The 22,600-nt window shown below is 43.3% G+C and overlaps 1 protein-coding gene across 1 annotated transcript in view; it reads left to right on the top strand.

Moving 5' to 3' along the window:
• The window catches only part of LOC130864873 (plasma membrane ascorbate-dependent reductase CYBRD1), a 29,033-nt gene extending 7,464 nt beyond the window's left edge, over positions 1-21,569 (top strand). The window contains exons 2-4 of the mRNA XM_057755701.1: positions 6,037-6,245; positions 16,770-16,924; positions 17,614-21,569. Coding sequence (XP_057611684.1) covers positions 6,037-6,245; positions 16,770-16,924; positions 17,614-17,914 — 665 coding nt within the window. The 3' untranslated portion in view covers positions 17,915-21,569. The remainder of the gene's footprint in view (positions 1-6,036; positions 6,246-16,769; positions 16,925-17,613) is intronic.
• Positions 21,570-22,600: the final 1,031 nt, after the last annotated feature.

Below are 22,600 nucleotides of genomic sequence, written 5' to 3'. Positions count from 1 at the left end.
ACTTTATTTAATACAGGCAATTTTCTAACACCATATAATACTGATGGACAGGGCTGAAGAGATGGCGCAGTGGTTAAGAGTACAGTCTGCTCTTCCAGAGGACTGGGGTTCAATTCCCAGAACCCATGCAGTGGGGTTCACAGCTGCCTGTAACTCCAGTTCCAGAGGATCTAACACCCTCTTCTTGTCTCCTCAGGCACTTCCTGCATGTGGTGCACAAATATTCATACAGGCAAACTCTTAATACACATAAAGATAAGTAAAATATAAAAAGAAAAAAACCACTCCTCAATATTAAAAATATCTAGCCAATGGATGAATTCTTCCTGCCCTGATACTTTTTGCACATTTATTTGCTAGGAAGCGTTTGCCTTTGTGATGATTTCAGACATCTCACAGCCAAATCCCAGTCATCCACATCACTCTCTGCACTTCAGTTTCTTGGTATTTGGCATGCTGCAAACTTTTGGTTTGTAGCCACTGCAGGATTTTAAAGAGGGCTCTCTCTTTTCCATTTAAAGCTGAGGCCCTCTGTATAGGACCTGGTAAACAGGGTACACAGAGAAATGAGTTCTAGGGATGGGTGATGCTGTTCTGAAAATGTCAGAGGGAAAATAATACTTTATTCTAGTGGGAAGGAAAGCGTAAAGGCCCACCGTGTTTAAGGAGACTGCATAAGTGATTTCAAATCCCCATGCGCTTCAGACTCAGTGGCTTACTCTTAACTTACTGTTAAGTGGGCCCAAGAGCAAAAATGCCTTTTTACTTATTTGGAAGCCACGTTTGATCTTATATGAACTAGCATTTGTGTCTGTAGTGTGGTTTGCCTTGAGATTTTGATCTGTGCATTTTATTGATGTATATGTGGTATCTATGTGCACACATATGTGTTGGAGCACTTACGTGTGTATGTGCATATATGGCTGGAGGTCAACTTCAGGTATCTTTCTCTGTCATTCTCCACCTTATTTTGTGAGGTAAGGTCTCTCACTGAATCGGGAACTCACCGATTAATGTGGACTGGCTGGACAGCAAGCCCCCGGGAGCTGCCCCCAATCCCAGTGCCCAGAATGAAGTCCTTATGATTGTACACGAAGCACATTATCCTGATCCACTCCTCCGGCTCCCAATTTATACTTTTAAAAGAGGATTTGGGCTGGTGATACGGCTCAGTGTGTAGAGGCGCTTGCAGCCAAGCTTATGATCGGATCCCCAAATTCCATACAGTGGCAGAACTGACTTCTGAGAGTTGTCCTCCAGCTTATATACATGAACAAACACACACACACACACACACACACACACAAATAAATAGAAATTAGAAGAGGACCTGTTGCAACAAAAACTGGTATGTTAGGTACTTTAACCTAACCATTTCTTAATACATAACGAAAGATCATGTTGTATGTTCTAAATATATTCAAATCTTCAACTATGTCTTACTTTTTTTTTGAGATAGGATCTCATTGTAACTCAATTTGGCCTGGAACTCACTCTGTAGCCCAGGTTAGCTTAGAACTAACAGTAATCCTCCTGCTTCAACCTCTCAGTGCTGGGAATGCAAGTGGGAGCCATCCTATCCAGCTATATCTTACTTTTTAAAAATAAAATGGAAAGAGACAGGCAGGGGTAGTGCACGCCTTTAATCCCAGGCTGAGGCAGGTGGATCTCTGTGAGTTCAAGGCCAGCCTGGTCTACAGAGTGAGTTCCAGGAAAGTCAGGGCTACACAGAGAAACCCTGTCTCAAAAACCAAAATAAACAAATCAATAAGTAAAATTGAAAAACAAAACAAACATGAGAGTCTATTATGTTTTGAGAATGCAGAATTAATTGCTTTTTTGTTAATATTTTTTCACTGATACTTTGTGACTTCCCAATATGTGACAGGCACACGACATGTTTGTAGACATGTTTCTTCCTTCATGAGTCACAAGGTTTAAGCATAGAAGAACTATGATCGGATATTTTCTATGTCTGGGGACTCATCTGCCCCCTAAGTCCTCTATCCTTACCTGATCTCAGTTTAACAGACTCAAGCTTTTCACGGGACACACACTTGCACTTGCAGATGGGAGGAGAGCTGGCGTCAATCCGGAGATCACCTCCTACAGAATGTGCATTTTCTTATATCCCTGAGTTTCAATTATGCAACTAGGCTCTAATAAATTTTCTAATAACTTGGCTGTATTTCCATCTTGATAGACTTAGGAAGAATAACATGCAGTTATGAGCTTCCCCTCCCCTTTCCTGTTTTATAGTACTGTGTTCTCCCACCTATTGCTTTTCTTCTCGAAAGTGTCTTTCTCGTGCATTTCATGTTCCCCTCATTTCCTGGAGGGAACGGCCCTTCAGGTCAGAGCCACCAGCAGAATCCTTGCATCACACCACTCCTGTCCTCTCTCTTTCCTTCTCACCGAATCTCAAGAATAGAGTCCAGGCTGCTATGGAGAGCAAGAGCTGGAACCGTCTACCCTCTAGGCAGTTTTACAGCTGCTGCGAGTAGCTTCTTGTTGAAAAAATATGTAGTCTGATTTTTTAAGATCACCCAGTTTTGCTTAAACTTATGGTATTTTGGATATTTATATATTTCTGGAAATGTGTAAACAGATTTTGAGAATACATCATTCCCGGCCATCCTTCACTTATCCAGAGAGCCTTCTGAACACTCTTAGCCATGCAGCAGAGTTTCCGGGCAGCCTGGACAGATGTGGAAAACCCCTTGAGTCAGTCCCTCGCAGGAAGGCTTCACATCAGCCGCCTGTGAAGGGTGGACCCTAACTGGCTACGGGGTTCTCAAGCTTATAAAAACACTTGTTTTATCATGAAAACTGTAAGGAATCCTTTTAACCACACAGAAAATAACACACACACACACACACACACAAAGCCCCTGTGTCCTGACCACATAGATAACATACATTAAGATTAGGGACAACATAAGAAAAAATTAAGCTAGAACTTATAGCTGATGAGAATTCTAACTGGAGAGGAAGCAATAGAAGAGACGGAAAAGAACCACAAAGACTCAGAAATGATGATTGTCCGGGTCCATTTGGATCAGTGGCAAAAGCACATATCCCTCTTCAGGATTGCCTGGAACCTTCCCCCTAGGAAAATCATCTGAGCTTTGCTGGTAACCACAGCCATCAGCGAAGGGTTAAATATTCTCAGTTGCTGTCACTCCTGGAGAAAGGACGTTAGTGTGCAGCCAGTTTAAAACTACCTACCACCTGAGAGCTGAAGCAGGAGCATTCCTTGAGGTCAGGAGCTCAAGAGCAGCCTGGGGAATAACAGTGAGAACCTGTTCTAAACAAAGAATCAACCCATAAAACAAACACACTTTTGCGTGCATGCAGATGGTTTAAAACTCAAGTTTTGAGCCAGGAGGTGGTAGCATGAGGTCAGTTTCAGTTTTATGTGAAGTTTTGGCATGTTCTTCTGTGTTGTCTGTAGTACTGGGAAGAATAAAATGCTTCTCTGGAAGTTCAGTCGAAACTCTGTGTGTGTGTGTGTGTGTGTGTGTGTGTGCGTGTGTGTGTGTGTGTATGTGTTAAATGACATTAAACCAGGGAATTGCCCCATCTCTCTTCCCCCTGCCAGTGCTGGGAACCAAACCCAGGACCTTGTACATGCTAGACAAGTGCTCCATATATATATCACTGAGTTTTATCTCCAGTGCTTTTATGTCTTTCCACAGTGTACGTTTTCACTTAGCTAATTTTACTATTCTCAGATCACACAGATTGTAAAAGACCTCATGCTGTAGACTAAGGGCCACGGAGTCATGGGGTAGGGGCGTCTACTCCCCATGATTATACGAGGTGTGTCCCTAAATCCGTAAAGGAGAAAAGGCAGGAGGAGAGTAAACTGGTGTTTGAGCTGACACTAATTTGGTTTCTAGATTTTGGTCAGTTTGCTGGGAGAGCTTTGTGTTTGTTTACTTTCAAAAATGTTGTGGGTCTCTCTCAGAAGTAAGTCGAGCTGGAGAAACCTGGATCGGGGTCGTAAGTCACGTTGATGCCAGTGTCCTGTTTGTGATGTCCCGAGTGAGCGAGATGTCTGGAGGACCTGATGGGAGAGGGTTGAGAGCTTTCTGTATGTGTTCTCACAGTTAACGTGCGAATCTACAGTTAGCTCAAAGTGAGACTTTGGAAGACATTCATGGATCTTCGTACTGTGAGGCTGTGTTAGGGCCTAGGACACAGGAGAGAAATAGCAGGACATGGACATGCTGAGATGAAATGAAGTACCTTGAGCTAGCTGCAGAAGTCTAAGGTACTGTGGTAACTGGGCTGAGGAGAGTCACCGAGTCTAGACATAACTAGCCAATGGGTCTCCATGTCCTCATATGATCCTCATCTGATTTTATTATATTTGTTTAGCCTCTGTGTGTGTGTATGTGTGGACGTGTGTGTGCCAGGGCACAGTGGTCCAGATTAGAGGACAATTTGTGGGCTCTGGGGATCAAGTGCAGGTCATCAGACTTGGTGGCAAGTGCTTTGCCCTTCTGAGCCACCTGACCAGCCCTCAATCAAGATTTTTATAAAGTATCTCCATAAGCATTGACCAGTAAGAAACAATCCCTTGGAGTTTGGGTCAAGAAAAAGAAATGCTGTCCTCTTGGGGCGATCTGTCAGGTGTTGTGATAGGACTCGTGGTACCCTACAATGAAACCTTTAGCGAGACTGCATTCTCATCTATTTTTCTGGTTTCAGGTGTGTTTCTGCTCTCAGAAGTTTTTATGATCTTAAGGCATTTAAAATTTTTCTTTTAGATTCATTTGTGTGTATAAATGTTTGTTGTATGTGTGTATATGTATGTATGCATGTGTGTGTGTATGTATGTGTACCATATACATGGCTGTCACCCAAGGAGGTTAGAAGAGGGTGTCAGAGCCACTAAAACGTGTATTACAGATGGTTGTGAGCCACCATGTGGGTGCTGGGAACTGAAGCTGAGCCCTCTGTAAGAGCAGTAAATACTCTTAACCATGAGCCATCTCCCCAACCTAAGAAATTTTAATATATCCAAAACATACTGGCTTTTGATGGTGTCAGGTTCCTTTTCCTTACTTCCTGGAATGAAGAAAGTACGTGCCCCACAACTGATGGAGTGGGGCTCATCTTCCACGGAAGTAGTCTTCAGAATTTTCAATCTGTCACACGTTTCCAAATAGAATTTTCCTGACATGGATTGAACAGGTGGAGAGGGGCACTCTGTTGTCTTCGTGACGAATTAACGAAAGGTTAATTGTGTGCTGGTTAATGTGGACACTTAAAATATTTTAAGGCTTTTTACTGGATTTTAGCATATATTCTGAGAAGTATATATAAAGCAATTCACTGTATTCAGTGTGTATTATTCTGTAGTGCCGATCTGTAAATCAAGACTGCATTTTCTGTTCCAAGCTGCCCAGACCCGAATAACAACACAGAAATTATATTAATTACAACTCTGTTTGGCCAATGACTTACGTGTATTCCTAGCTAGCTCTTACATCTTAAACTGACCCATTTCTATTAATCTATGTATCAGTGGAGGCTGTGGCTAACTGGTAATGTTCTGGCATCTTTCTTCTTTGGCAGCTACGTGGTGTCTCCTTGACTGCCTACTCTCTCTCTCTCTCTCTCTCTCTCTCTCTCTCTCTCGCTCCCTCTCTCTCTCTCTTTCTGTTTGGATTTCCCACCTGGCTAAGCCATTGGCCTAAACAACTTTATTCATCAACCAATAAAAGCAACACACATACAGAAGGACATCCCGTATTACGGATCTCTTACTATCCCATGTATTGGTGACAGACATTTGGGCTACTATAAATGGTGGGCTAACAGTGGTGTGTGTTGGGGAATGGATGCATCTATTTCTTTGGGGCACTCACACTCAGGAGTGACATGGCATGGGAGACTGAGAAGGAGAGCAGAGAGAAGGGGAGGCTGGGAGAAGCAGAAACCAAGGGAAAAGTCCCTGAAAAGAAACTGTTCAGCCGGTCAAATGGTTTGCTTTGTGTTGATTTCTAAAACACTTTGCTTCCTTAGCCATCATTGTGTACAGACTGCCATGGACCTGGAAGTGCAGCAAGTTCCTGATGAAATCCATCCACGCGGGGTTAAATGCCGTGGCCGCCATCCTTGCCATCATCTCCATCGTGGCCGTATTTGATTACCACAACGTCCGAAGCATCCCCCATATGTATAGTCTGCACAGCTGGGTTGGGCTGACCGTCCTCATACTCTACGTCCTGCAGGTCAGTGTCTTGCTGTTCATATAAACAAAGAGAAAAACAACCCGGAGACTGTTGATGTTTTCTAAACTTATTCTTTCATCTGTGTCCAGAATAATCCTTACCCCGAGGGGGCGATGAACCTCAGAATTCACAGCCTAGGAACTCAGATGTATGATTTATCTTTTTGACACCCATAGGTAGGGAAGTCAATGGCTCAGCAGTTAAGAGCACTGCCTGCTCTTCCCAAGGTCTTGAGTTCAATTCACCGCAACCACATAGTGACTCACAGCCATCTGTAATGAGAGAATGAGAGGTGGGGACGTTGCCGTCTCCTGACATCTAGACTAGCATCACCCAGACTTCACTTCCATGTCTGAATCAGCTAGCCTAGGTGGAGTTATGTATTTCTTTACTACATTCTCCGCTGCATTTTTAGGTTAACCTTTTCTAAGTGATAACACTGATTTTTTTTTTTAACCATTCGCAAGATTTCAAAGGCATGGTGATCTTTTATTTATTCTTTGCATGTATTGTTAAAAGTATGTATTCTGAAAACATTGTATTGAAATGAAATTTAATTTACTCAGCAGTTTTATGTCACAGGGTAAAAAGCTAATGTTCTGCGTCTTTTGGGTCTTCGCCACTTTGTTGAAAAATCTTGGCAAGCGGTATTGATTTATTGTCCTTCCTTGTTAGCTAGCAGAATGCATGGTTCAACTTCCTGGTTGGGATATCATTGTGAACTTCATTTTTCTATGACTACAGAGTGAGACACTAGGATGGGCACATACCACCCTAAAGCTTATCCTAAAACATCCTTATCCTTTAAAAAGCAGGGCCACTTAACAGACATTGGCCATTTTTCTTCTAAATGAATATGTCTTTTCAAAACCTTGAATAGTGATGTGATTTCATTAAATAATGGTTAATCTCTTGAGACACTCTTGGTTCTTTATCTGTTAGCCAGCCTGGAGTTATGTGATGGGAATGGGAAGGAGCCAGGCAGAAGGAAGATACAGAAAAAGTTCTGTACCCACTGTAATCTTCTCAACCAATAAGGAAAATAGCTCTATTTGGATAACAGAACCTCCCTCAGATCACTGGGTCTGGCTTAAGCTTTTGAGACTCAAAGCCCACCTACAGTGACATGCTTCCTCCAGCACGGCCTTGCCCACTCCAACAGAGGTCCCAACTCCCAACAGTGCCTTTCCCTATGAGTCATGGGGCCATTTTCATTCAAACCACCACAAATATATCAGAGAGATACTATGTTACTCAAAGAGAAAAATTAACATAGAAATCTTTCCTCTTTCAGTTAGTATCTATGCTTAACATTATTTTCAATGTAAACATATGGGAATCATAGAAATTGTTATGTAGAAGAAATCATATCCAAAATAACCAAGAAACTTTTAAGGAAGAGATGAAGGGACACCTTCCTTGTTTCAAGTGAGTTATCTGCAAGCAAAACAAACACAGAAGGACCAGAGAGGCTAGGAAAGACCACGCACGCAGAAGAACTTTTCCATGTTATAATAACATGCATATTCTATGCATTTAAGAAAGTCAAACATACCATATCACACAATAGGAAAAAAAAACCTAGATTAAGGATCTGTTGTGGAATATTATTTTAAGGTGTGTTGCTTTTGTTTATGTTGCATTTGTTTAACTCTGTGAAGCTGTGATTCTTTGCCTGTCTAAAACACCTGATGATCTAATAAAGAGCTGAATGGTCAATAGTAAAGCAGGAGAAAGGATGGATGGGGCTGGTGGGCAGAGAGAATAAAAGGAGATATCTGGGCGGGGAGGGAAAGGAGGAACAAAGAGAGAACAAGGAGAGGGGGATGTCAGGGGCCGGCCACCCAGCCACCCAGCCACCCGGCCACCTGGCCAGTCGTGGAGTAAGAGTGAAAGATATACAGAAGCAAGAGAAAGGGAAAAAAAAAAAGTCCAGAGGCAAAAGGTAGTCGGAATAATTTAAGAAAAACTGACAAGGAACAAGCCTAGTTAAGGCCGGGTATTCATAACTAAAAATAAGCCTCTGTGTGTGATTTATTTGTACTGGGTGATGGGCTCTAAAGAGCCAAAAGAGTAAAACCTCATACAGCAAGGACCTAAATATAAAATCCAAGACAAGGAAAAGAGAAAAAAAAATGTGTATAGTCTGTGTGGTGTAAGATAGAGAAGGCCAGAAGGTTGGTAAGGTTGGTAAAAAATCCAAAAGTCATATAGGGTGAAAAATGCATATTTACTACATAGTTTTTTAAAAAAATGTATGTGACATAAAGCATCAAAGTAAATAGAAAAGATTCAAACGTTGCGAGAATAATTGTATGTCCTGTGTCAATGGGTAAGCAACGCTAAACATTAATGATAAAAAAACAACCAAATAGGAAAGACTTGGGGCCATTGAGACAGCTCATCAGGTACAGATGCTTGCTACCACGCTCCACATGCTAAGTTGGATCCCTTGGGCCTACATGCTAGAGGGAACTGACTCCTGTGAGTTGTCCTCAGACCACCCGTGTGCATTGTGGCACGTGCTTGCCCGTGTGCTTGAGCTGTTCTGAGAGACTGCATCTTGGTTTCTCACGATTAAGCCGACCCATTCCGCCGTATTCCTAGAAGAACTGGAGCCTGCTGGTAAGAAGCCACTAGAAAGCTAAGTCAGTTGTCTGACTCTTCAGCCAACTGGTGTAGCAAAAAAGCACTTCTGAGCCCAGAATGCGGAACGCCAGAATCCAAACTGTGTTCTGAGTTGCAGCAAAGGGGAAGGACTGTGCTTGGAGCCGTGCTGTGTCTGCGTGGAGCTGCGTCTGCATTGGCTCTTACCTGGTGGTTTCACCGCCAGAAGGGCGGCGTGGCTCTACGAGCTTACCAAAGGAGTAAAAGAGGCCAACTCAGCAGGAAACAAAGCAAAACAAAACAAACACAAACCAAAAACGGAGCCTGGACCTGTAACTCCCAGGTACTCAGGATGCTGAGGCAGGAGGATCACTAGTTCAAAGCTAGTCCTGGTAACTTAGTAAGACGTTGTTTCAACATGGAAAATAAAAGAGGGCTGGGGATGCCATGCATGTGTGAGGTCACTAGGTGAAATCCACAGAAATGAGAAATCAGTTTTCACTTCCCGGCGGAGACAACATCACTGTGAATACTGGTCCTTGTGGCCACCACTTTTGTGGGAAGGACAGGATACCTCAGTCTCCAAAAGCCACCGCTTTAGTCTTAGCCACATTTTCTGCCTGCTTCCCCATCAAGGTCCTCCTCCGGCACGATGTCACCGATGTCACCGTACTTTATGAGATCAGTTTGTGCTCCTCCAGTTCAGTGCAAGGAACAATGCTAGCTCAGAGGATGAAGAGGAAGAAAGATTTTTAAGATTAAATCTTCTGCTGGGCTTGAGTTCAGCACTGTAAAATCAGGGTTTGCCTGCCAAACAGTTGGTGTCTGGGTTGTTTGATTAACAAACTAGAAGATGGCAAACAGTGATACCTACAGCAGACTGATGGGCTGTGAACAATCCAAGCCCAGGATTCTTGACTCCCTGTGAGATTTAGCCTCTAGGACATTAAAATCAAACAATCTCAAGTTTGTACACATATGCGTGTGTGCATAGAAGTTATGAATCACTATAATTATAGGTACTTCTGTGGTTTCACAGCCTATCTAGTTCCAAAAACAGCCCCCCCCTCTCCCTCTACCCACCTAGTCTTGATCATACATTTCTGGAGCTGCTCCTGTCCCTAGAAGTCTCCAAGTTCCTGGAGTCTTCTTTCCTCGATTTCTGATTTTGCTTTATACTTTTACCACATTCTGTGAATACAGTAGTAAATGTGTTGTTCATCGCAGCAGTGGCTCCCACAGTCTTGGGCAGTTGAACACTTGCCCCGCCCCCCCCCCCAGCTGGTGGCACTTTGGGGGGAGGTTTGGGTGGCTCACAGCCTTGCTGGAGGAAGTACGTCACTGGGGACAGGCTTTGAGATGAAAGGCTTCCCACCATGTCTAGCTCACTCTCCCTGCTTGGTGCGGGCCTTCAGCTGTCCCTGCCACCATTCCTGTCCTTCCCTGCTTTGCCTACCCATCGTGATGGACTGAACTCTTATCCTTCTGGAACACTCAGCCAAAATAAACTCCTCCTTACTACATGAGTTACTTCGTTCATTGCACTTTATGACATCAACAGAAAAGGAGCTACTACGTCCATTTGGCCTCTTTAGTTAGTTTCAAAAATATTTTACACTATGTTCCAAATTAAGGTGCAGTTTATGCTTGATCTTTTATGTGAATTTTTTTATTTTACATGTACGAGTGTTTTGCCAGCACACATAGATGTGTACTACGAGCATGCCTGCTGCCCTTGGTGGTCAGAAAGGGGCATCAGTTCTGGAACTGGAGTTATGGATGGCTGTGAGTCACCATGTGGGTGCTGGGGACCAAACAGGCTCTGTGCAAGAGCGCTTAGCCACCCAGCGAGCCACTTCTCCAGCCCACAACTTTTTTACGGCAACTAATTCAACAGTATTGTTTCTGTTAGCTACTGTCTATGTTTGCTCGTAACTGGGTCTCATGGGACCAAGCTGACCTCCACCTTACCAGGCGGCCAAGGCTGATCTAACTCCTGATTCTACTGCCACCACCTCTCAAGTGTTAGGAACCCAAGGTGTGTTCCGCCGCACCCAGGGCTTTGTGCTTGCGAGATATCCAGCTTGATTTTCTGTTGTGACAAAACACTGAGCAGAACCAAGTTGGGGAAGAAAGAGCTTTATGACATCTTACAGGTTACTGTCTATTATTGAGGGAGGCCAGGACGGGCCTCAAAACAGAGACTTGGAGGCAGGAACGGACTCAGAGACCATCGTGGTATACTGCTTACTGTTTTCTGTCCTTGGTTTACTCAGCTTGCTTTTTTTTTTAATTTAATTTACATGTTTTTATTTGACACACATTGGTGTTTTGCCTGCATGTGTATCTGTGTGAGGGTGTCAGATCCCCTGGAACTGGAGTTAAAGACAGTTGTAAGCTGTCATGTGGGTGCTGGGAATTGAACCTGGGTCCATCTGGAAGAGCAGCCAGTGCTCCTAACAACCCAGTCATCCCTCTGCCCCCTCAGCTTGTTCTCTCCTGTGGCCCAAGCTCTCCTGCCCAGAGGTAGTTCAAATACAGAGGGCTGGGCCTTCCCACATCAATGCCCCTCGGACTTGCTTGTAGGCAATCTGATGGCAGCAATTCCTCAAGTGAGGGTTTGTCTTTCCAGATGACTCTAATTTGTGTCAGGTTGAAGACTAATCAACTCCCTAGGCAAGCACTCCACCAACCGAGCTCTGTCTCCAGCCCCTAACCTCCATGTTTTGGAGACAGGATCCCACTATGTAGTTCAGTTTGGTCTCAGACTCAGAACGCTCTTCACCTCCTCTTCAAACTCCTCATTCCTAACAAACCAGTGAGTAAAAAAAGATGCCTTTAGGCTTGTGAGATGCTCAGCGGATAAAAGTACATTATGCTAAGACTGACGACTGAGTTTGATTCCAAGGACCCACGGGTGGAAGGGGAGAAGTGACTCTCACAAGCTGTCCTCTGACCTCCACACCCCACACCAAGGCACAGCTACACATACACACACACTTGAATACTTTAGATTTTTAAATAAATAAATTTTAAAAAAGATTCTTTTTGTGGTTCTAATATTCACTCATTTTCTAGTACCTGCTTTGCTTTTTTGGTACATAAAAATAGGTTTGTATTCCTTTAAGGACTTACAGGAATTCTGAATCAACTTCCTTTTTATTGAGATGTGTTTCTATATTTTCTTCCAATTTGAATCTTGCACTTTCTCTCTATCTTTCTCTCTCCAGAAACTCTTGGTTGTAATGCAGCCAAGCGAATCATTTTCCATCCAAGGTTACAGTTTTTCAATTTTGTTCTCTTTCTATGACTTCATTATGAAGTCTCCACCTTCCCCACCCTAACTACTTGGAGCAAAACATTCCCCTTTCTTCCTTTCTCTGTTTTTGTTGATTTGTTTTGTTTTGTTTTGTTTCCTGGAGAGAATCTTATCAGGTAGCCCAGGTTGTCTTGAACTCAGCCAACTTGCTGCCTCTGCCTCCAGGTGCTGAGTTTACTGGCATGCATCACCACCCTCCACTCTCTTAGCATTATTAATAACACCTACACGCTGAACTCATCTGGAATCTGCTTTAGGGGGTGCTGGGGTTTTGTGCCCCTTTCCTTTTTCTCCATATGGATTATTTTCACTGCATCTTCCCCTGAGTCGTCTATGCCTTGTCATCTATCTGCAATGACAGCTTTTTCACCTGCTCTTGTCTCTGCACCCTAGACTGTCCAGGAGAAGCTGGGGAAGTGTGTAGAAGTGTGTGGAATAAGAGATAAGAATCCTTGACTCCTGTTTGGGAAAGGGTGTTTCTGGCAGCTTACGGACAGTTTCTAGCTCCTCTCGCTCTTTTATAAGAAGCTTTCATTACTCTTTGTATATCAGGAGGATTTTATTGCATGTTTTTTCTCTGTTGAGATAAAGATTATTCTCTTCTTTAATCTGTTAGTATAGCCAATGGCATCAGTAGATTAAAAATTTCAACAGTGAACTAAAAATGTATTTGATCATCTGGACATTCTGTGAGATCGGAAATAGCTGGATTCTTGTTCTCTTTTGCCTCTGCATTCTCTGGACTTCTCAGAAATTTGGTTTCACAACACTTCTTGGTTTTGTTTGGAGGAAGGGACATTGGCTGGTAGCTTCTTCCTTGTTCACACACAAGGGACATGTGGTGTTTACAAACATAGGATTTGCAGTTAGTGAGACCTCTGTTTGTTTGTTTCTTGTTTGGTTGTTTTGTTTTTTATTATTACTTATTTGGGTGTTAATTTTTTTAGGCAGGGTGTCATTGTGTAGCCTTGGTTGGCCTGGAACTTTCTATATAGACTGGGTTAACTCATAGAGATCCACCTGCCTCTGCCTCTCAAATACTGCAGCTGAATGCCTAGTGAAATCTGTTTGACACGGTCCCTACATTTGGTAGGTGCTGATTTTAAATGAGTTCCTTTAACTTCTCACCTACAGTAGCAAGGCTCATGATCCTTCATAAAATCATAGGAATCAAAACCAAATCATGCTTGAAAAGGCTCAGCCCTGGGCAGAGCACATTGAAATGATGTTTTAGCTGCTGTCACTAGAGTATAAATGTGTGGTAGGGTTCTTTGTGATCGAAAATGATAGCTTTTATTTTTACTAGGCGTCATGGTATCTTCATGGTCGAGAACATGCACTTTATGTCCGTGAAATTCATTTATTTAGCAGAGTGAAATATCTGTTACAGCAAAGTACTTTCCTAAGCAGGCACGTACATCATTCACAAGACAAATACGGGATCCCAGAGACATGTCCTCCGCCTTTGTGATGTCTGCAAGGAGAGACGGGTAGCTGGGTGTTTGGTAGACGGTGGGTTCTGAGTGTTCTGGGAGAGCACTCTGATGATAAAGAGACATAGGGGTTCCATATGAGAACAGGAGCCACAGTCCTGGGGTTGGAAGCTCAGAGCATCTTCTAGCCTGTGGGAGGAGTTTGTTGTGTTTGAGGAAGAGGAAGGAAGGCTGCCAATGGATAGGGAACACGAACTGGCAGATGTAGAGACATCAATACAGGAAGTCTAGTAGAAGACGTTCTGCGGTTCGGAGGAGAGATTCGTTGGCATACGGGGGTGATGGTGGCAGTGAAGGACAGTGAGCAGATCCCAGTTATTTCAGATGTGAAATTTAGACACCAGGCTTGGGAAGAACATGATAGAAAGAATGAGAGCCAGTGGGTAGATGAGAAGGGGACCGTGGGGGGCCCTCCGGGACTTGAGGGATGTTTGATGCTCCAGGGAAGATCTGCAGACATGACTTGGAAACGGTCCCTCAGGATTGGTGGTGGCAAGTCAGTGATGTCCTTGGAGGGCAGAAGCAAGGTGGTAGTGGATTGAAGAGGAAGCAGAAAACCTCTGCCAGGCCCTCTGGGTGAGTGGGGTAGGAAGAATGTGGACAATGTGGGCAGTCGCTGAGAGCGCTGGGAGCCGAAGGTGGTGTCTGGAGATCTGGGGAATATTTGTGTGGGTTTTGTTTTTTCTCTTCTGCTTTTCATTAGAGAAGTTTGGACAACGAAAAACGCTGACAGGATGCCACCAGAAAAGGAGGGTTTGTGAGGACTGGAAAGTCAGAGTCATCTAAAAGCAGGTCTCCATGAGGCAGGTTGTAAGCCAGCTGGAAATTCAGAGATGCAACACGAACTTTGCTGTCACTGAAGAAAGGGAAGGAGTCCTTGGGTTGGGACACTTTGCTTGGTGTGCTGGCAGCATACCAAAGCTCTTCTCAGAAGCAGCTCCTGGTTTGCCAAGAGGAAATGTGGGTTGAGGAGGACAGCGTGGACGGAGGTCTGGTTGGAGAAGCTGACAGCAAGCAGGGCTGAGCTTTTCTCGACCAGGAGTTTCCACTGATGCAGCCTCCCTGGGCTCCTTCACTCCATTGGGCCTAGCAGCCAGGGTTTGTCGTGAGGAGAGCTGAGCCAGGCTGGAATGTTACCAGGGGGAACTGATAGAAAGGTGGTACAGTGGGGAGATAGATGATATCAACCAGAGCCGCAGGTGGAGCTGCCTTTTCAGTGACCATATCTGCACACTTTTAATCCCAGCACTCGGGGAGGCGGAGGCAGACGGAGGCCAGCGTTGTCTACAGAGCAAGTTCTAGGACAGCCAGAGCTACATAGTGAGACACTGTCATGAAAAAACAAAGAAACATGTACACATCATAAGTCACAAAAGAAGTGAGATAACATTGAGGACCTTAGAGTAAAAATGGTCAAAAAACAAGACTATGAGAACTATGTATTTCATTAGGATGTCTCAATAAAAGACACGAAGGTGCGGTTCAGAAAACTACCATACAAAATTCCTAGCTTTCATTGAGCTGAACTATATATTCCCACATGGGAAGCACACCGTGGGCATCAGGACTTTTGCCTTTGGATACTAATAGAACCAATCACTGAAGGAGCTCCAGGAATATTTTGACATACCAAGAAGGAATGCTCTGGGCCATTCTCAACATAATCAGATATCGGGATAGTAAGTGAACATAAGATATGCTCACAGCCCATCCAAAGCTTGCTATTCGTTACCAGTGCAAACTGCATGGACTCCAAGTTCTCAGGGCTTTGGACACCAATTATACCAGTGATCTCCCCAGTCTTCTTTTTTTATCTTTTATTTTGTATTTTTTGATTAGACTTATAGATCCTAAATTAGTCCTTGGAAAAAGAAAACACTGCTCTTAAATTCAATAAATTCAATAATCTGATAGCAATTGCATCATCTTTTATTTTCTTGAAGAGAGAAGAATCTTTTTGTTTGTTTTTTCTTTTTTCTTTTTCTTTTTTTTTTTTTTTTTTTTGTTATTTTGAGGCAGGGTTTCGTCATAGCTATTGAGCCTGTCCAGGAGAGGAGAATCTTAATGGGCAGGAGCCGGGAGCCAAAACAACAGAAGTGTGGGGTCGGAACAGACATCATTTTGCGCAGGGATCTTACTGGCCTCGGTAAAGAAGCGTCCCACCGCAGACTTAGTTACTGAGGAAATTAACTTGGGCAGCTTTTGGTTTTTCTTTATGAAACACACTGTCAATTTCCTTCTTTCTGGTTTTTTTGTTTTGTTTTGTTTTTTGTTTTTTTTTTTAAAAAAAATATTTATTTATTATGCATACAATATTCTGTCTGTGTGTATGTCTGCAGGCCAGAAGAGGGCACCAGACCTCATTACAGATGGTTGTGAGCCACCATGTGGTTGCTGGGAATTGAACTCAGGACCTTTGGAAGAGCAGGCAATGCTCTTAACCTCTGAGCCATCTCTCCAGCCCTGGTTTTGGTTTTTGAGACAAGGTCTCTTTCTATAGGTCTGGCTGTCCTGGAGCTTGTCTGGACACACAAAAATTTGGCTGCCTCTGCCTCCAGGTGCTGGGGTCAGAGGTCGTGACACCATGCCTGGTATCACTCTGAGCTATGTGTCCTGTGTTTGATTTGGGGGGAAGGAAAAAAATGTATTTCCTTTCATACTTAGTAAAAAAATTGCTACACCTTAGAAATAGAGAATTAACTATTAAACAAATCAAATTAGACAAATACGTTGAAATAAAAACATCTGTCTGTCTCCAAGGCACGCTGTCACTGAATAAAAGCGAGGTGCCCCATGTGTACATTTAAAACATCAACTGTGTAAACTGGGCACACTCAGTCCTAGCACTTGGGAAGCTGAGGCTGGTGCACACGCACGTGTGCACACACAGGCACGTGCACACATTTTCTAGAAGGATATTTGAAACGGGGCATATTCTAGGTGTTACTGTTTGATGTTGGAACTGTGCACAGAGAAATTTGCTGTTCGTTTTCTGCCCCTTGGTTCTGCCTCTGGCTCTGGAGCGCTGGGGCTGAAGGCACGTGCCACCATGAAGGGTAATTTAAAACTGAAGTCAAATGATGACCACTGTGCTCTGATGTTCAGCTTGTCCTAGGCTTCTTGATCTTTCTGCTCCCATGGGCTCCGCCATCTCTCCGGGCAGTCATCATGCCTGTACATGTGTATTCTGGACTTCTCCTCTTCGGAACGGTGATTGCAACAGTCCTCATGGGAATAACAGAGAAACTGTTTTTTGTCCTGTAAGTCTGGAGTCTTCTCTCCCTTAATTCTTAAGCTAAAATAATTTAAATATTTATTCACTGGGGAAATATAATATAGATAGCTATTCTAAAAGACTTTTATTTTTTGCTTGCATGAGTGTCTGTCTACTGCATGCTTGCTGTGCCCCCTGAGACCAGAAGAGGTCATTGCATCCCCTGGAACTGGAGTTACAGGCAGTTGTGAGGTGCCATGTGGGTGCTGGGAAACAAATTGGGTCTTCTAGATGGGCAGTAATGCTCTTAACTGTTGAGCCATCTCTCTGGCTCCATAAGTAGCCATTTTAATATTAAAATTAAAATTTTTTAAAAAATTAATTTATTATCCCATACGCATAGTATAGTTATCATCACTAAAAACAGAATTATTGGGGTTATAGAGTGTGCTTTCATCTTTTGGGGGTGCATTTTTTAGATTAATTGTAATTATAGTATGTATACATTTTTGTTTGTATTTTTTTCAGTTCTTAAATGATATGAGGTATCCCAAGTACTATATTCATTTCTTACTTGGAATTTTAAAGTATTCACAGTATAACCTAAATGTCTCTTTAATGCCAAGCTGTGAGGACATTTCTGTTGAAGCTGTGCTATGGTTCTTTCTGAGGAGGTGAATTCTGTGTCTGCCGTGTGCTTGCTTGTAACTGGGTCCGCTTTCTCTTTCTTCATAGGAAAAACCCTTCGTACCATTCATTCCCGCCAGAGGGTGTTTTTACAAATACACTGGGCGTTCTGATTGTTGTATTTGGAGCCCTCATCTTCTGGATTGTCACCAGGCCACAATGGAAGCGTCCCAGAGAACCAGGTTCTATCCTTCTTCAACCAAGTGGAGGCACGGATGGACTGGAAGGCGCCATAGCCATAAGCTCGGACCGCAGCCGTGACACCGCTGATGCAGAGTTGAGCAGCGATGGAGCAGCCAGGAAGAGAACCCTTGGCCTTGATGATGCGGGCCAGAGATCCACCATGTAAAATGTAGATGCAGCCTACATTTCTCTCCCGAAGTCAGCCCAACAGTTCAGCTTCTCCTGCCTAGCCGCTGGTGACTTGGGTTATAGTGCCAATGTATACTGTGGTCACCAGGGAGGATTTCCCGAGAGCGTTTGTATCGTGAGGCCGAACCTTACCAAATGTAAAAGTGCTTGATCAATTTAAGTGGTGATTGTTTCTTCTTTATTCCTGAGGACCCAAGAATTGGATGTGCCTGCCCGGGGCTTGTTTGCTGAGCAGACAGCACCCTTGGCCTCTCGCTATGCCTCATTAATTCTGGGAGCCCAGAGATTTCAGAACAAGGTAGAACCAGTCCTAACTTTTAAAATAATCACAAGTACCTGGAACAGTGTTTGAACCCTTATGCCACACAGCTGTTGTAAGTAAAACATGTTGCAAGGAATGGCGTTTTAGGAAAATTGGTTCCCTTTTCCACCTCGGTTCCCTCTCCAGCCAGTTTGAGCTCACATGAGGCCGTTTCAGAGCAGTTGCTGGGTCAAACACAGCTAAAGAGATCTCTGATTAGACCTGAAAGATTTTCTTACACTCGGCCCACAGCGCCTAGACTCCCAGGAGCTGGTCACCTCACAGCTCAGCTTCTGAACCACTTGCAATGCAAACACGCCTGAGCTCACGCTGCACGAACGAACCGCTTTGCATCCATGCGCACGTGACGAACGCTTTCCCTCAAGTTTCCAAAGTGCTTCCCTGGCTCTACCATGTGCCAGCCACTCTCCTGCTGGGCACTTTACAAATATTAGCTCCTGTAGTCTCCAGACAGACGTTGTGAGGCAGGTATTGTTACTGGCCCCGTTTTTTAGGCGAAAGATCCGAAGCTTGGAAAAGGTTGTAACTTGGCCCAACTTCACATAACTCTTCAGTCGGTGGAGCTGACATTCCAACCCTGGCAGTCTGGCTCCTCTGCCCACAATCCTACATTCCACTATGCTCCTTTCGCTTTTATCCTACTTGGCAGCTCTGTGGTCCGCCCCTGAATAAAGTCCCCGAGTGGCGTCTAGTGGAGTTGTTACAGGGTGCTGCCTTACCCACCCTTGGTCCTCTTCCAAGGGGACCCTTTAGAGGGTGGGAAAGGCGCCGTATAGTCTTAGACGTTGATCTCGGGACCTCAGCCACTGCCAACAAGCCAGAGCCTGCCACCATGTCCTTTTAATCTTAACAGGGCATCAAGTCTTGCTGACAGGAAGATGTGGGCTAGGATACTCAGCTTTCAATATTAAGTCTTTATAGTTCTTGTTCCTCATGATCTTAGGCACTGAAGGACTTTCCGATTCGGAGAGAATTGTATCCTGAGCTGTCCTTCCCTAGGGTCAGGCAGGTTCTTTCCTGATTTTTGTGGAATTTGGAGTTCTAGTAGAGAACTGAGATTCAAAGGTGATGATAATCTTTCACGTGGCCAGAGTTCTATCTCAGCTCTGAGGGAAACCTGAGGTTGTAACTGAGGAAATGATTCTTCATGGAGATTTTTTTTTTTTTTTTTTTTTTTTTTTTTTTTTTTTTTTTTGCTTTCGCTGTATTTTCTGATTGTAACACTTGGGAACGGATGTGTGAACCTATAGTTCCACACTACTTGAGAGGCTGGTGTCTGAGGCTCAGTTCGAAACTGTCCTGGGCAGCATAGAGAAACCTGTGTTTCACTAGTAACCCAAGTTGGCCTCACTCTTTGTGCAGCTGACAAGGTCACCTTGAACATGCATTTCGCCTTCCTTGCCTTCACTTCTCAAATGCTGGATTACAGGCATGTGCCACCGGCCACACAGCCCAGCTCTGTCTCTTAAATAAAAAATAAGGACAAAACAAACACAAGAATTTTAATGTGGATAAAAAAAACTGTAGTTTACAGCAAAATGCAGTTAGCATGTTTGTTATGTAGTGAAAATCCTTTTACATAATGTGACTATTTCCGTAGTCAGGCATGGTGGCTCACGCCTTTAATCCAGCACTCGGGAGGTAGAGCCAGGATCTCTGTGAGTTTGAGGTCAGCATGGTTTACAGAGTGAGTTCTAGGACAGTGAGGGCAACCCTGTCTCGACAAAACAAAACAAAGATATGCTTATTTCCAAAGCCCAGATAGAACTTTCAGAGCTCTTAAACTTCATAACACTTCAGAATTCCCTCAATGCATCTTTGCTTTCTTCTAATTTAATGAATTCTATTTTCAAAATCGGTTAATAGCGTCAAAAGGACTATGAGTGACAGACCCAAGGTCTTCTGCTAGATGGGGAATACAGGGCCATCCTGGGATACATGGCACCTATCTCAGAAGTCCAGTTAACAAATAAAGTTCACATGTGTGCTAAGAAGGAATAGTTACATGCTTACACCGAGCAGTTTGCTAAATGATGACTTGACATAAAGAGCTGAGTCAAAATCCCGGGGTGATACTGGGGGAAGAAGGGGAGGCTCATAACTGGGCTCCAAGTATCATGGCGCCCTATCCTTTCCACAGAGGACCACAGAGGCTATCAGCGCAGCACTAATTGTGTGGCACTAGAATAGCTGCATTGCGAAGCATTGAGCACCCTTCATCTCGGCCCTTTCTCCTCCCTCAAGTGGGCTAATGTGAGGGTAATATTATAGGTGCTTCTTCTCTTTCTTCTCCAGCTTTTATGAAAGGATGCATAGCACAATATATCGAAAAGATCTTTCTATTTGAGCCTCTTCTTTTAATGGGCTCTTTATTCCGATGATAATTATACCTTTATCTTTCAAAAGCTGATGTTTCCTACCTAAAGCATCTACCCCCCAAAATATCACATTAAAAAGTCTGCAAAGAATAGGGGAGAAGAAAGGCTTGGGTATCAATTCCAAACAGTGATTGAACCCCCCCCCCCAAATAATTATAGCTTATATCCTCTGCAGAGATTATCTGGCTTGGCTTACCCTGTAATCTAATTTCAGGAAAGAAAGCTTTATTTCAACACTGATCTACATCAACATGAAAGGCTTCTCTTTCCCAGGGCTTGGTGAGAAATCGAAATGAATATACTTTATTGAATTAATGTCATCAAAAGCGTGCAGCTCCCCTGTGCCGGTGTCAAACAGACCTCAGCCTCCACGGCACTTTCTTCCCGTTAGCTGGGTGGTTTTCTCTGCATCTGTGTCCTTGGAAATAGCGTCTGGGACCTTGGAATGATAGATTAAAGTGTACTTTTTAAGGACTGGTGACAAGTAGTTTCTATTTTCTAAAGGACAACATAAATTGCATTTTAATTAGGTTTTCTTCCCTGCAGAGCTGGAAGCCCCAGTGCACACTCACTGACCATGGCTGCACATGAAAAATACAAAGGGGGCAGTCACATATTATGTCAACTTTACTTGTAATGTAATGGAATATTTAGCTTTAGATGTTCATCTTTTTTTTTTTTAAAAGAGAACTCCCACAGGAAACTACCATAACTTCTAGGTCTGATAGGAATGTAGAGGAGGAAAAATGACTGTTCTTCATTCATGAGCTACCTGAACACTTTCAGTGGGAAATAATTCTATCTATAAATTTGTCTTTTTATCTCAGTACATTGATGGAAAAGTATTATCTTGATTATTTTATAATTTTGTAGGGAATATATGTATCTATTTTTCTTGACTTTTAATATAGCAATAAAAAACCTACTTCCAAGCTTTCTGTGTGTGCATTATCTATTTGTTCTGGGGTAGTTGGGATAATCTGTTTGTTCCAAGTTTCTTTCCCATAATTTATTTTTTAGTTGTTTTTCAATTGGGTTACCTTTTTTTCAGTTCTTTTACTGAAAATACTGTGAGCTTTTTCTCTATACTCTGAGTGCCAGTCTTTCTATGATGCTAGAGGTACTGAGACTGTCAAACCCATGGCATACCCTTCCTCACAGAATCCAATTTGGAGCCCATGGCACTGTGGAAGGGTACTGCAGATTATGCAAATAAACTGGGAAAAAATCATGAGCAAGTCTATGTTGTAAGGAGGCTGCCTGTTCGGACTCCCAAAATAACCACACAGAAACTGTGTTAATTAAATCACTTGGCCAATTACTTAAGCATATTGCTAGCTAGCTCTTACATCTAGAATTAACCCATCCCTCCATTATTTTATATTTTACCATGAGTCTTGTGGCTTACCGGCCAGGTTTCAACATGTCTGTCTCTGGCTGCAGTTCCATGTCTTCTCCCAGACTCTGACTTCTTTCTCCCAGCATTCAGTTTAGTTTTCCCCACCTATCTACCCTATCAGGCCAAACCAGTTTCTTTATTAACCAATGGTATTCACAGCATACAGAGGGGAATCCCACATCAAGTCTATCCGGTGTACTGCTTGTTAAACAGCTGCTCATAGTAAAGTTTCAAAAGATATTTATTTTTTATTATGTGTATGCCTTTATGGGGGCATGAGCTATTATAATTCTTGATACTAGTGAATAAAATTTAGAAAGCCTGAGATTAGAAGAAAATCTGCTGAACTCCAGTCCCATGTCTTCACTCTCACTGCTGTTGCTCCTTTCTGATGTCCCAAGGTCTCTTGTCATTTCCTTTCCGGCTGGAGACTTTGTGTTTACTGTATATTTCCAGGAGGTCTTCCGCAAGAGCAGGGTGTGCTTTTAGTAGCTGAGCTATCTCTCCAGTTCCATCAATGCCTGGATCATTTCAAAATAGGTTCCTATTGGTTGCCTTTCCACT

This window comes from Chionomys nivalis, chromosome 22 (assembly GCF_950005125.1).
Source record: "Chionomys nivalis chromosome 22, mChiNiv1.1, whole genome shotgun sequence".
NCBI lineage: Eukaryota > Metazoa > Chordata > Mammalia > Rodentia > Cricetidae > Chionomys > Chionomys nivalis.
This window is presented reverse-complemented; position numbering and strand designations above follow the sequence as displayed.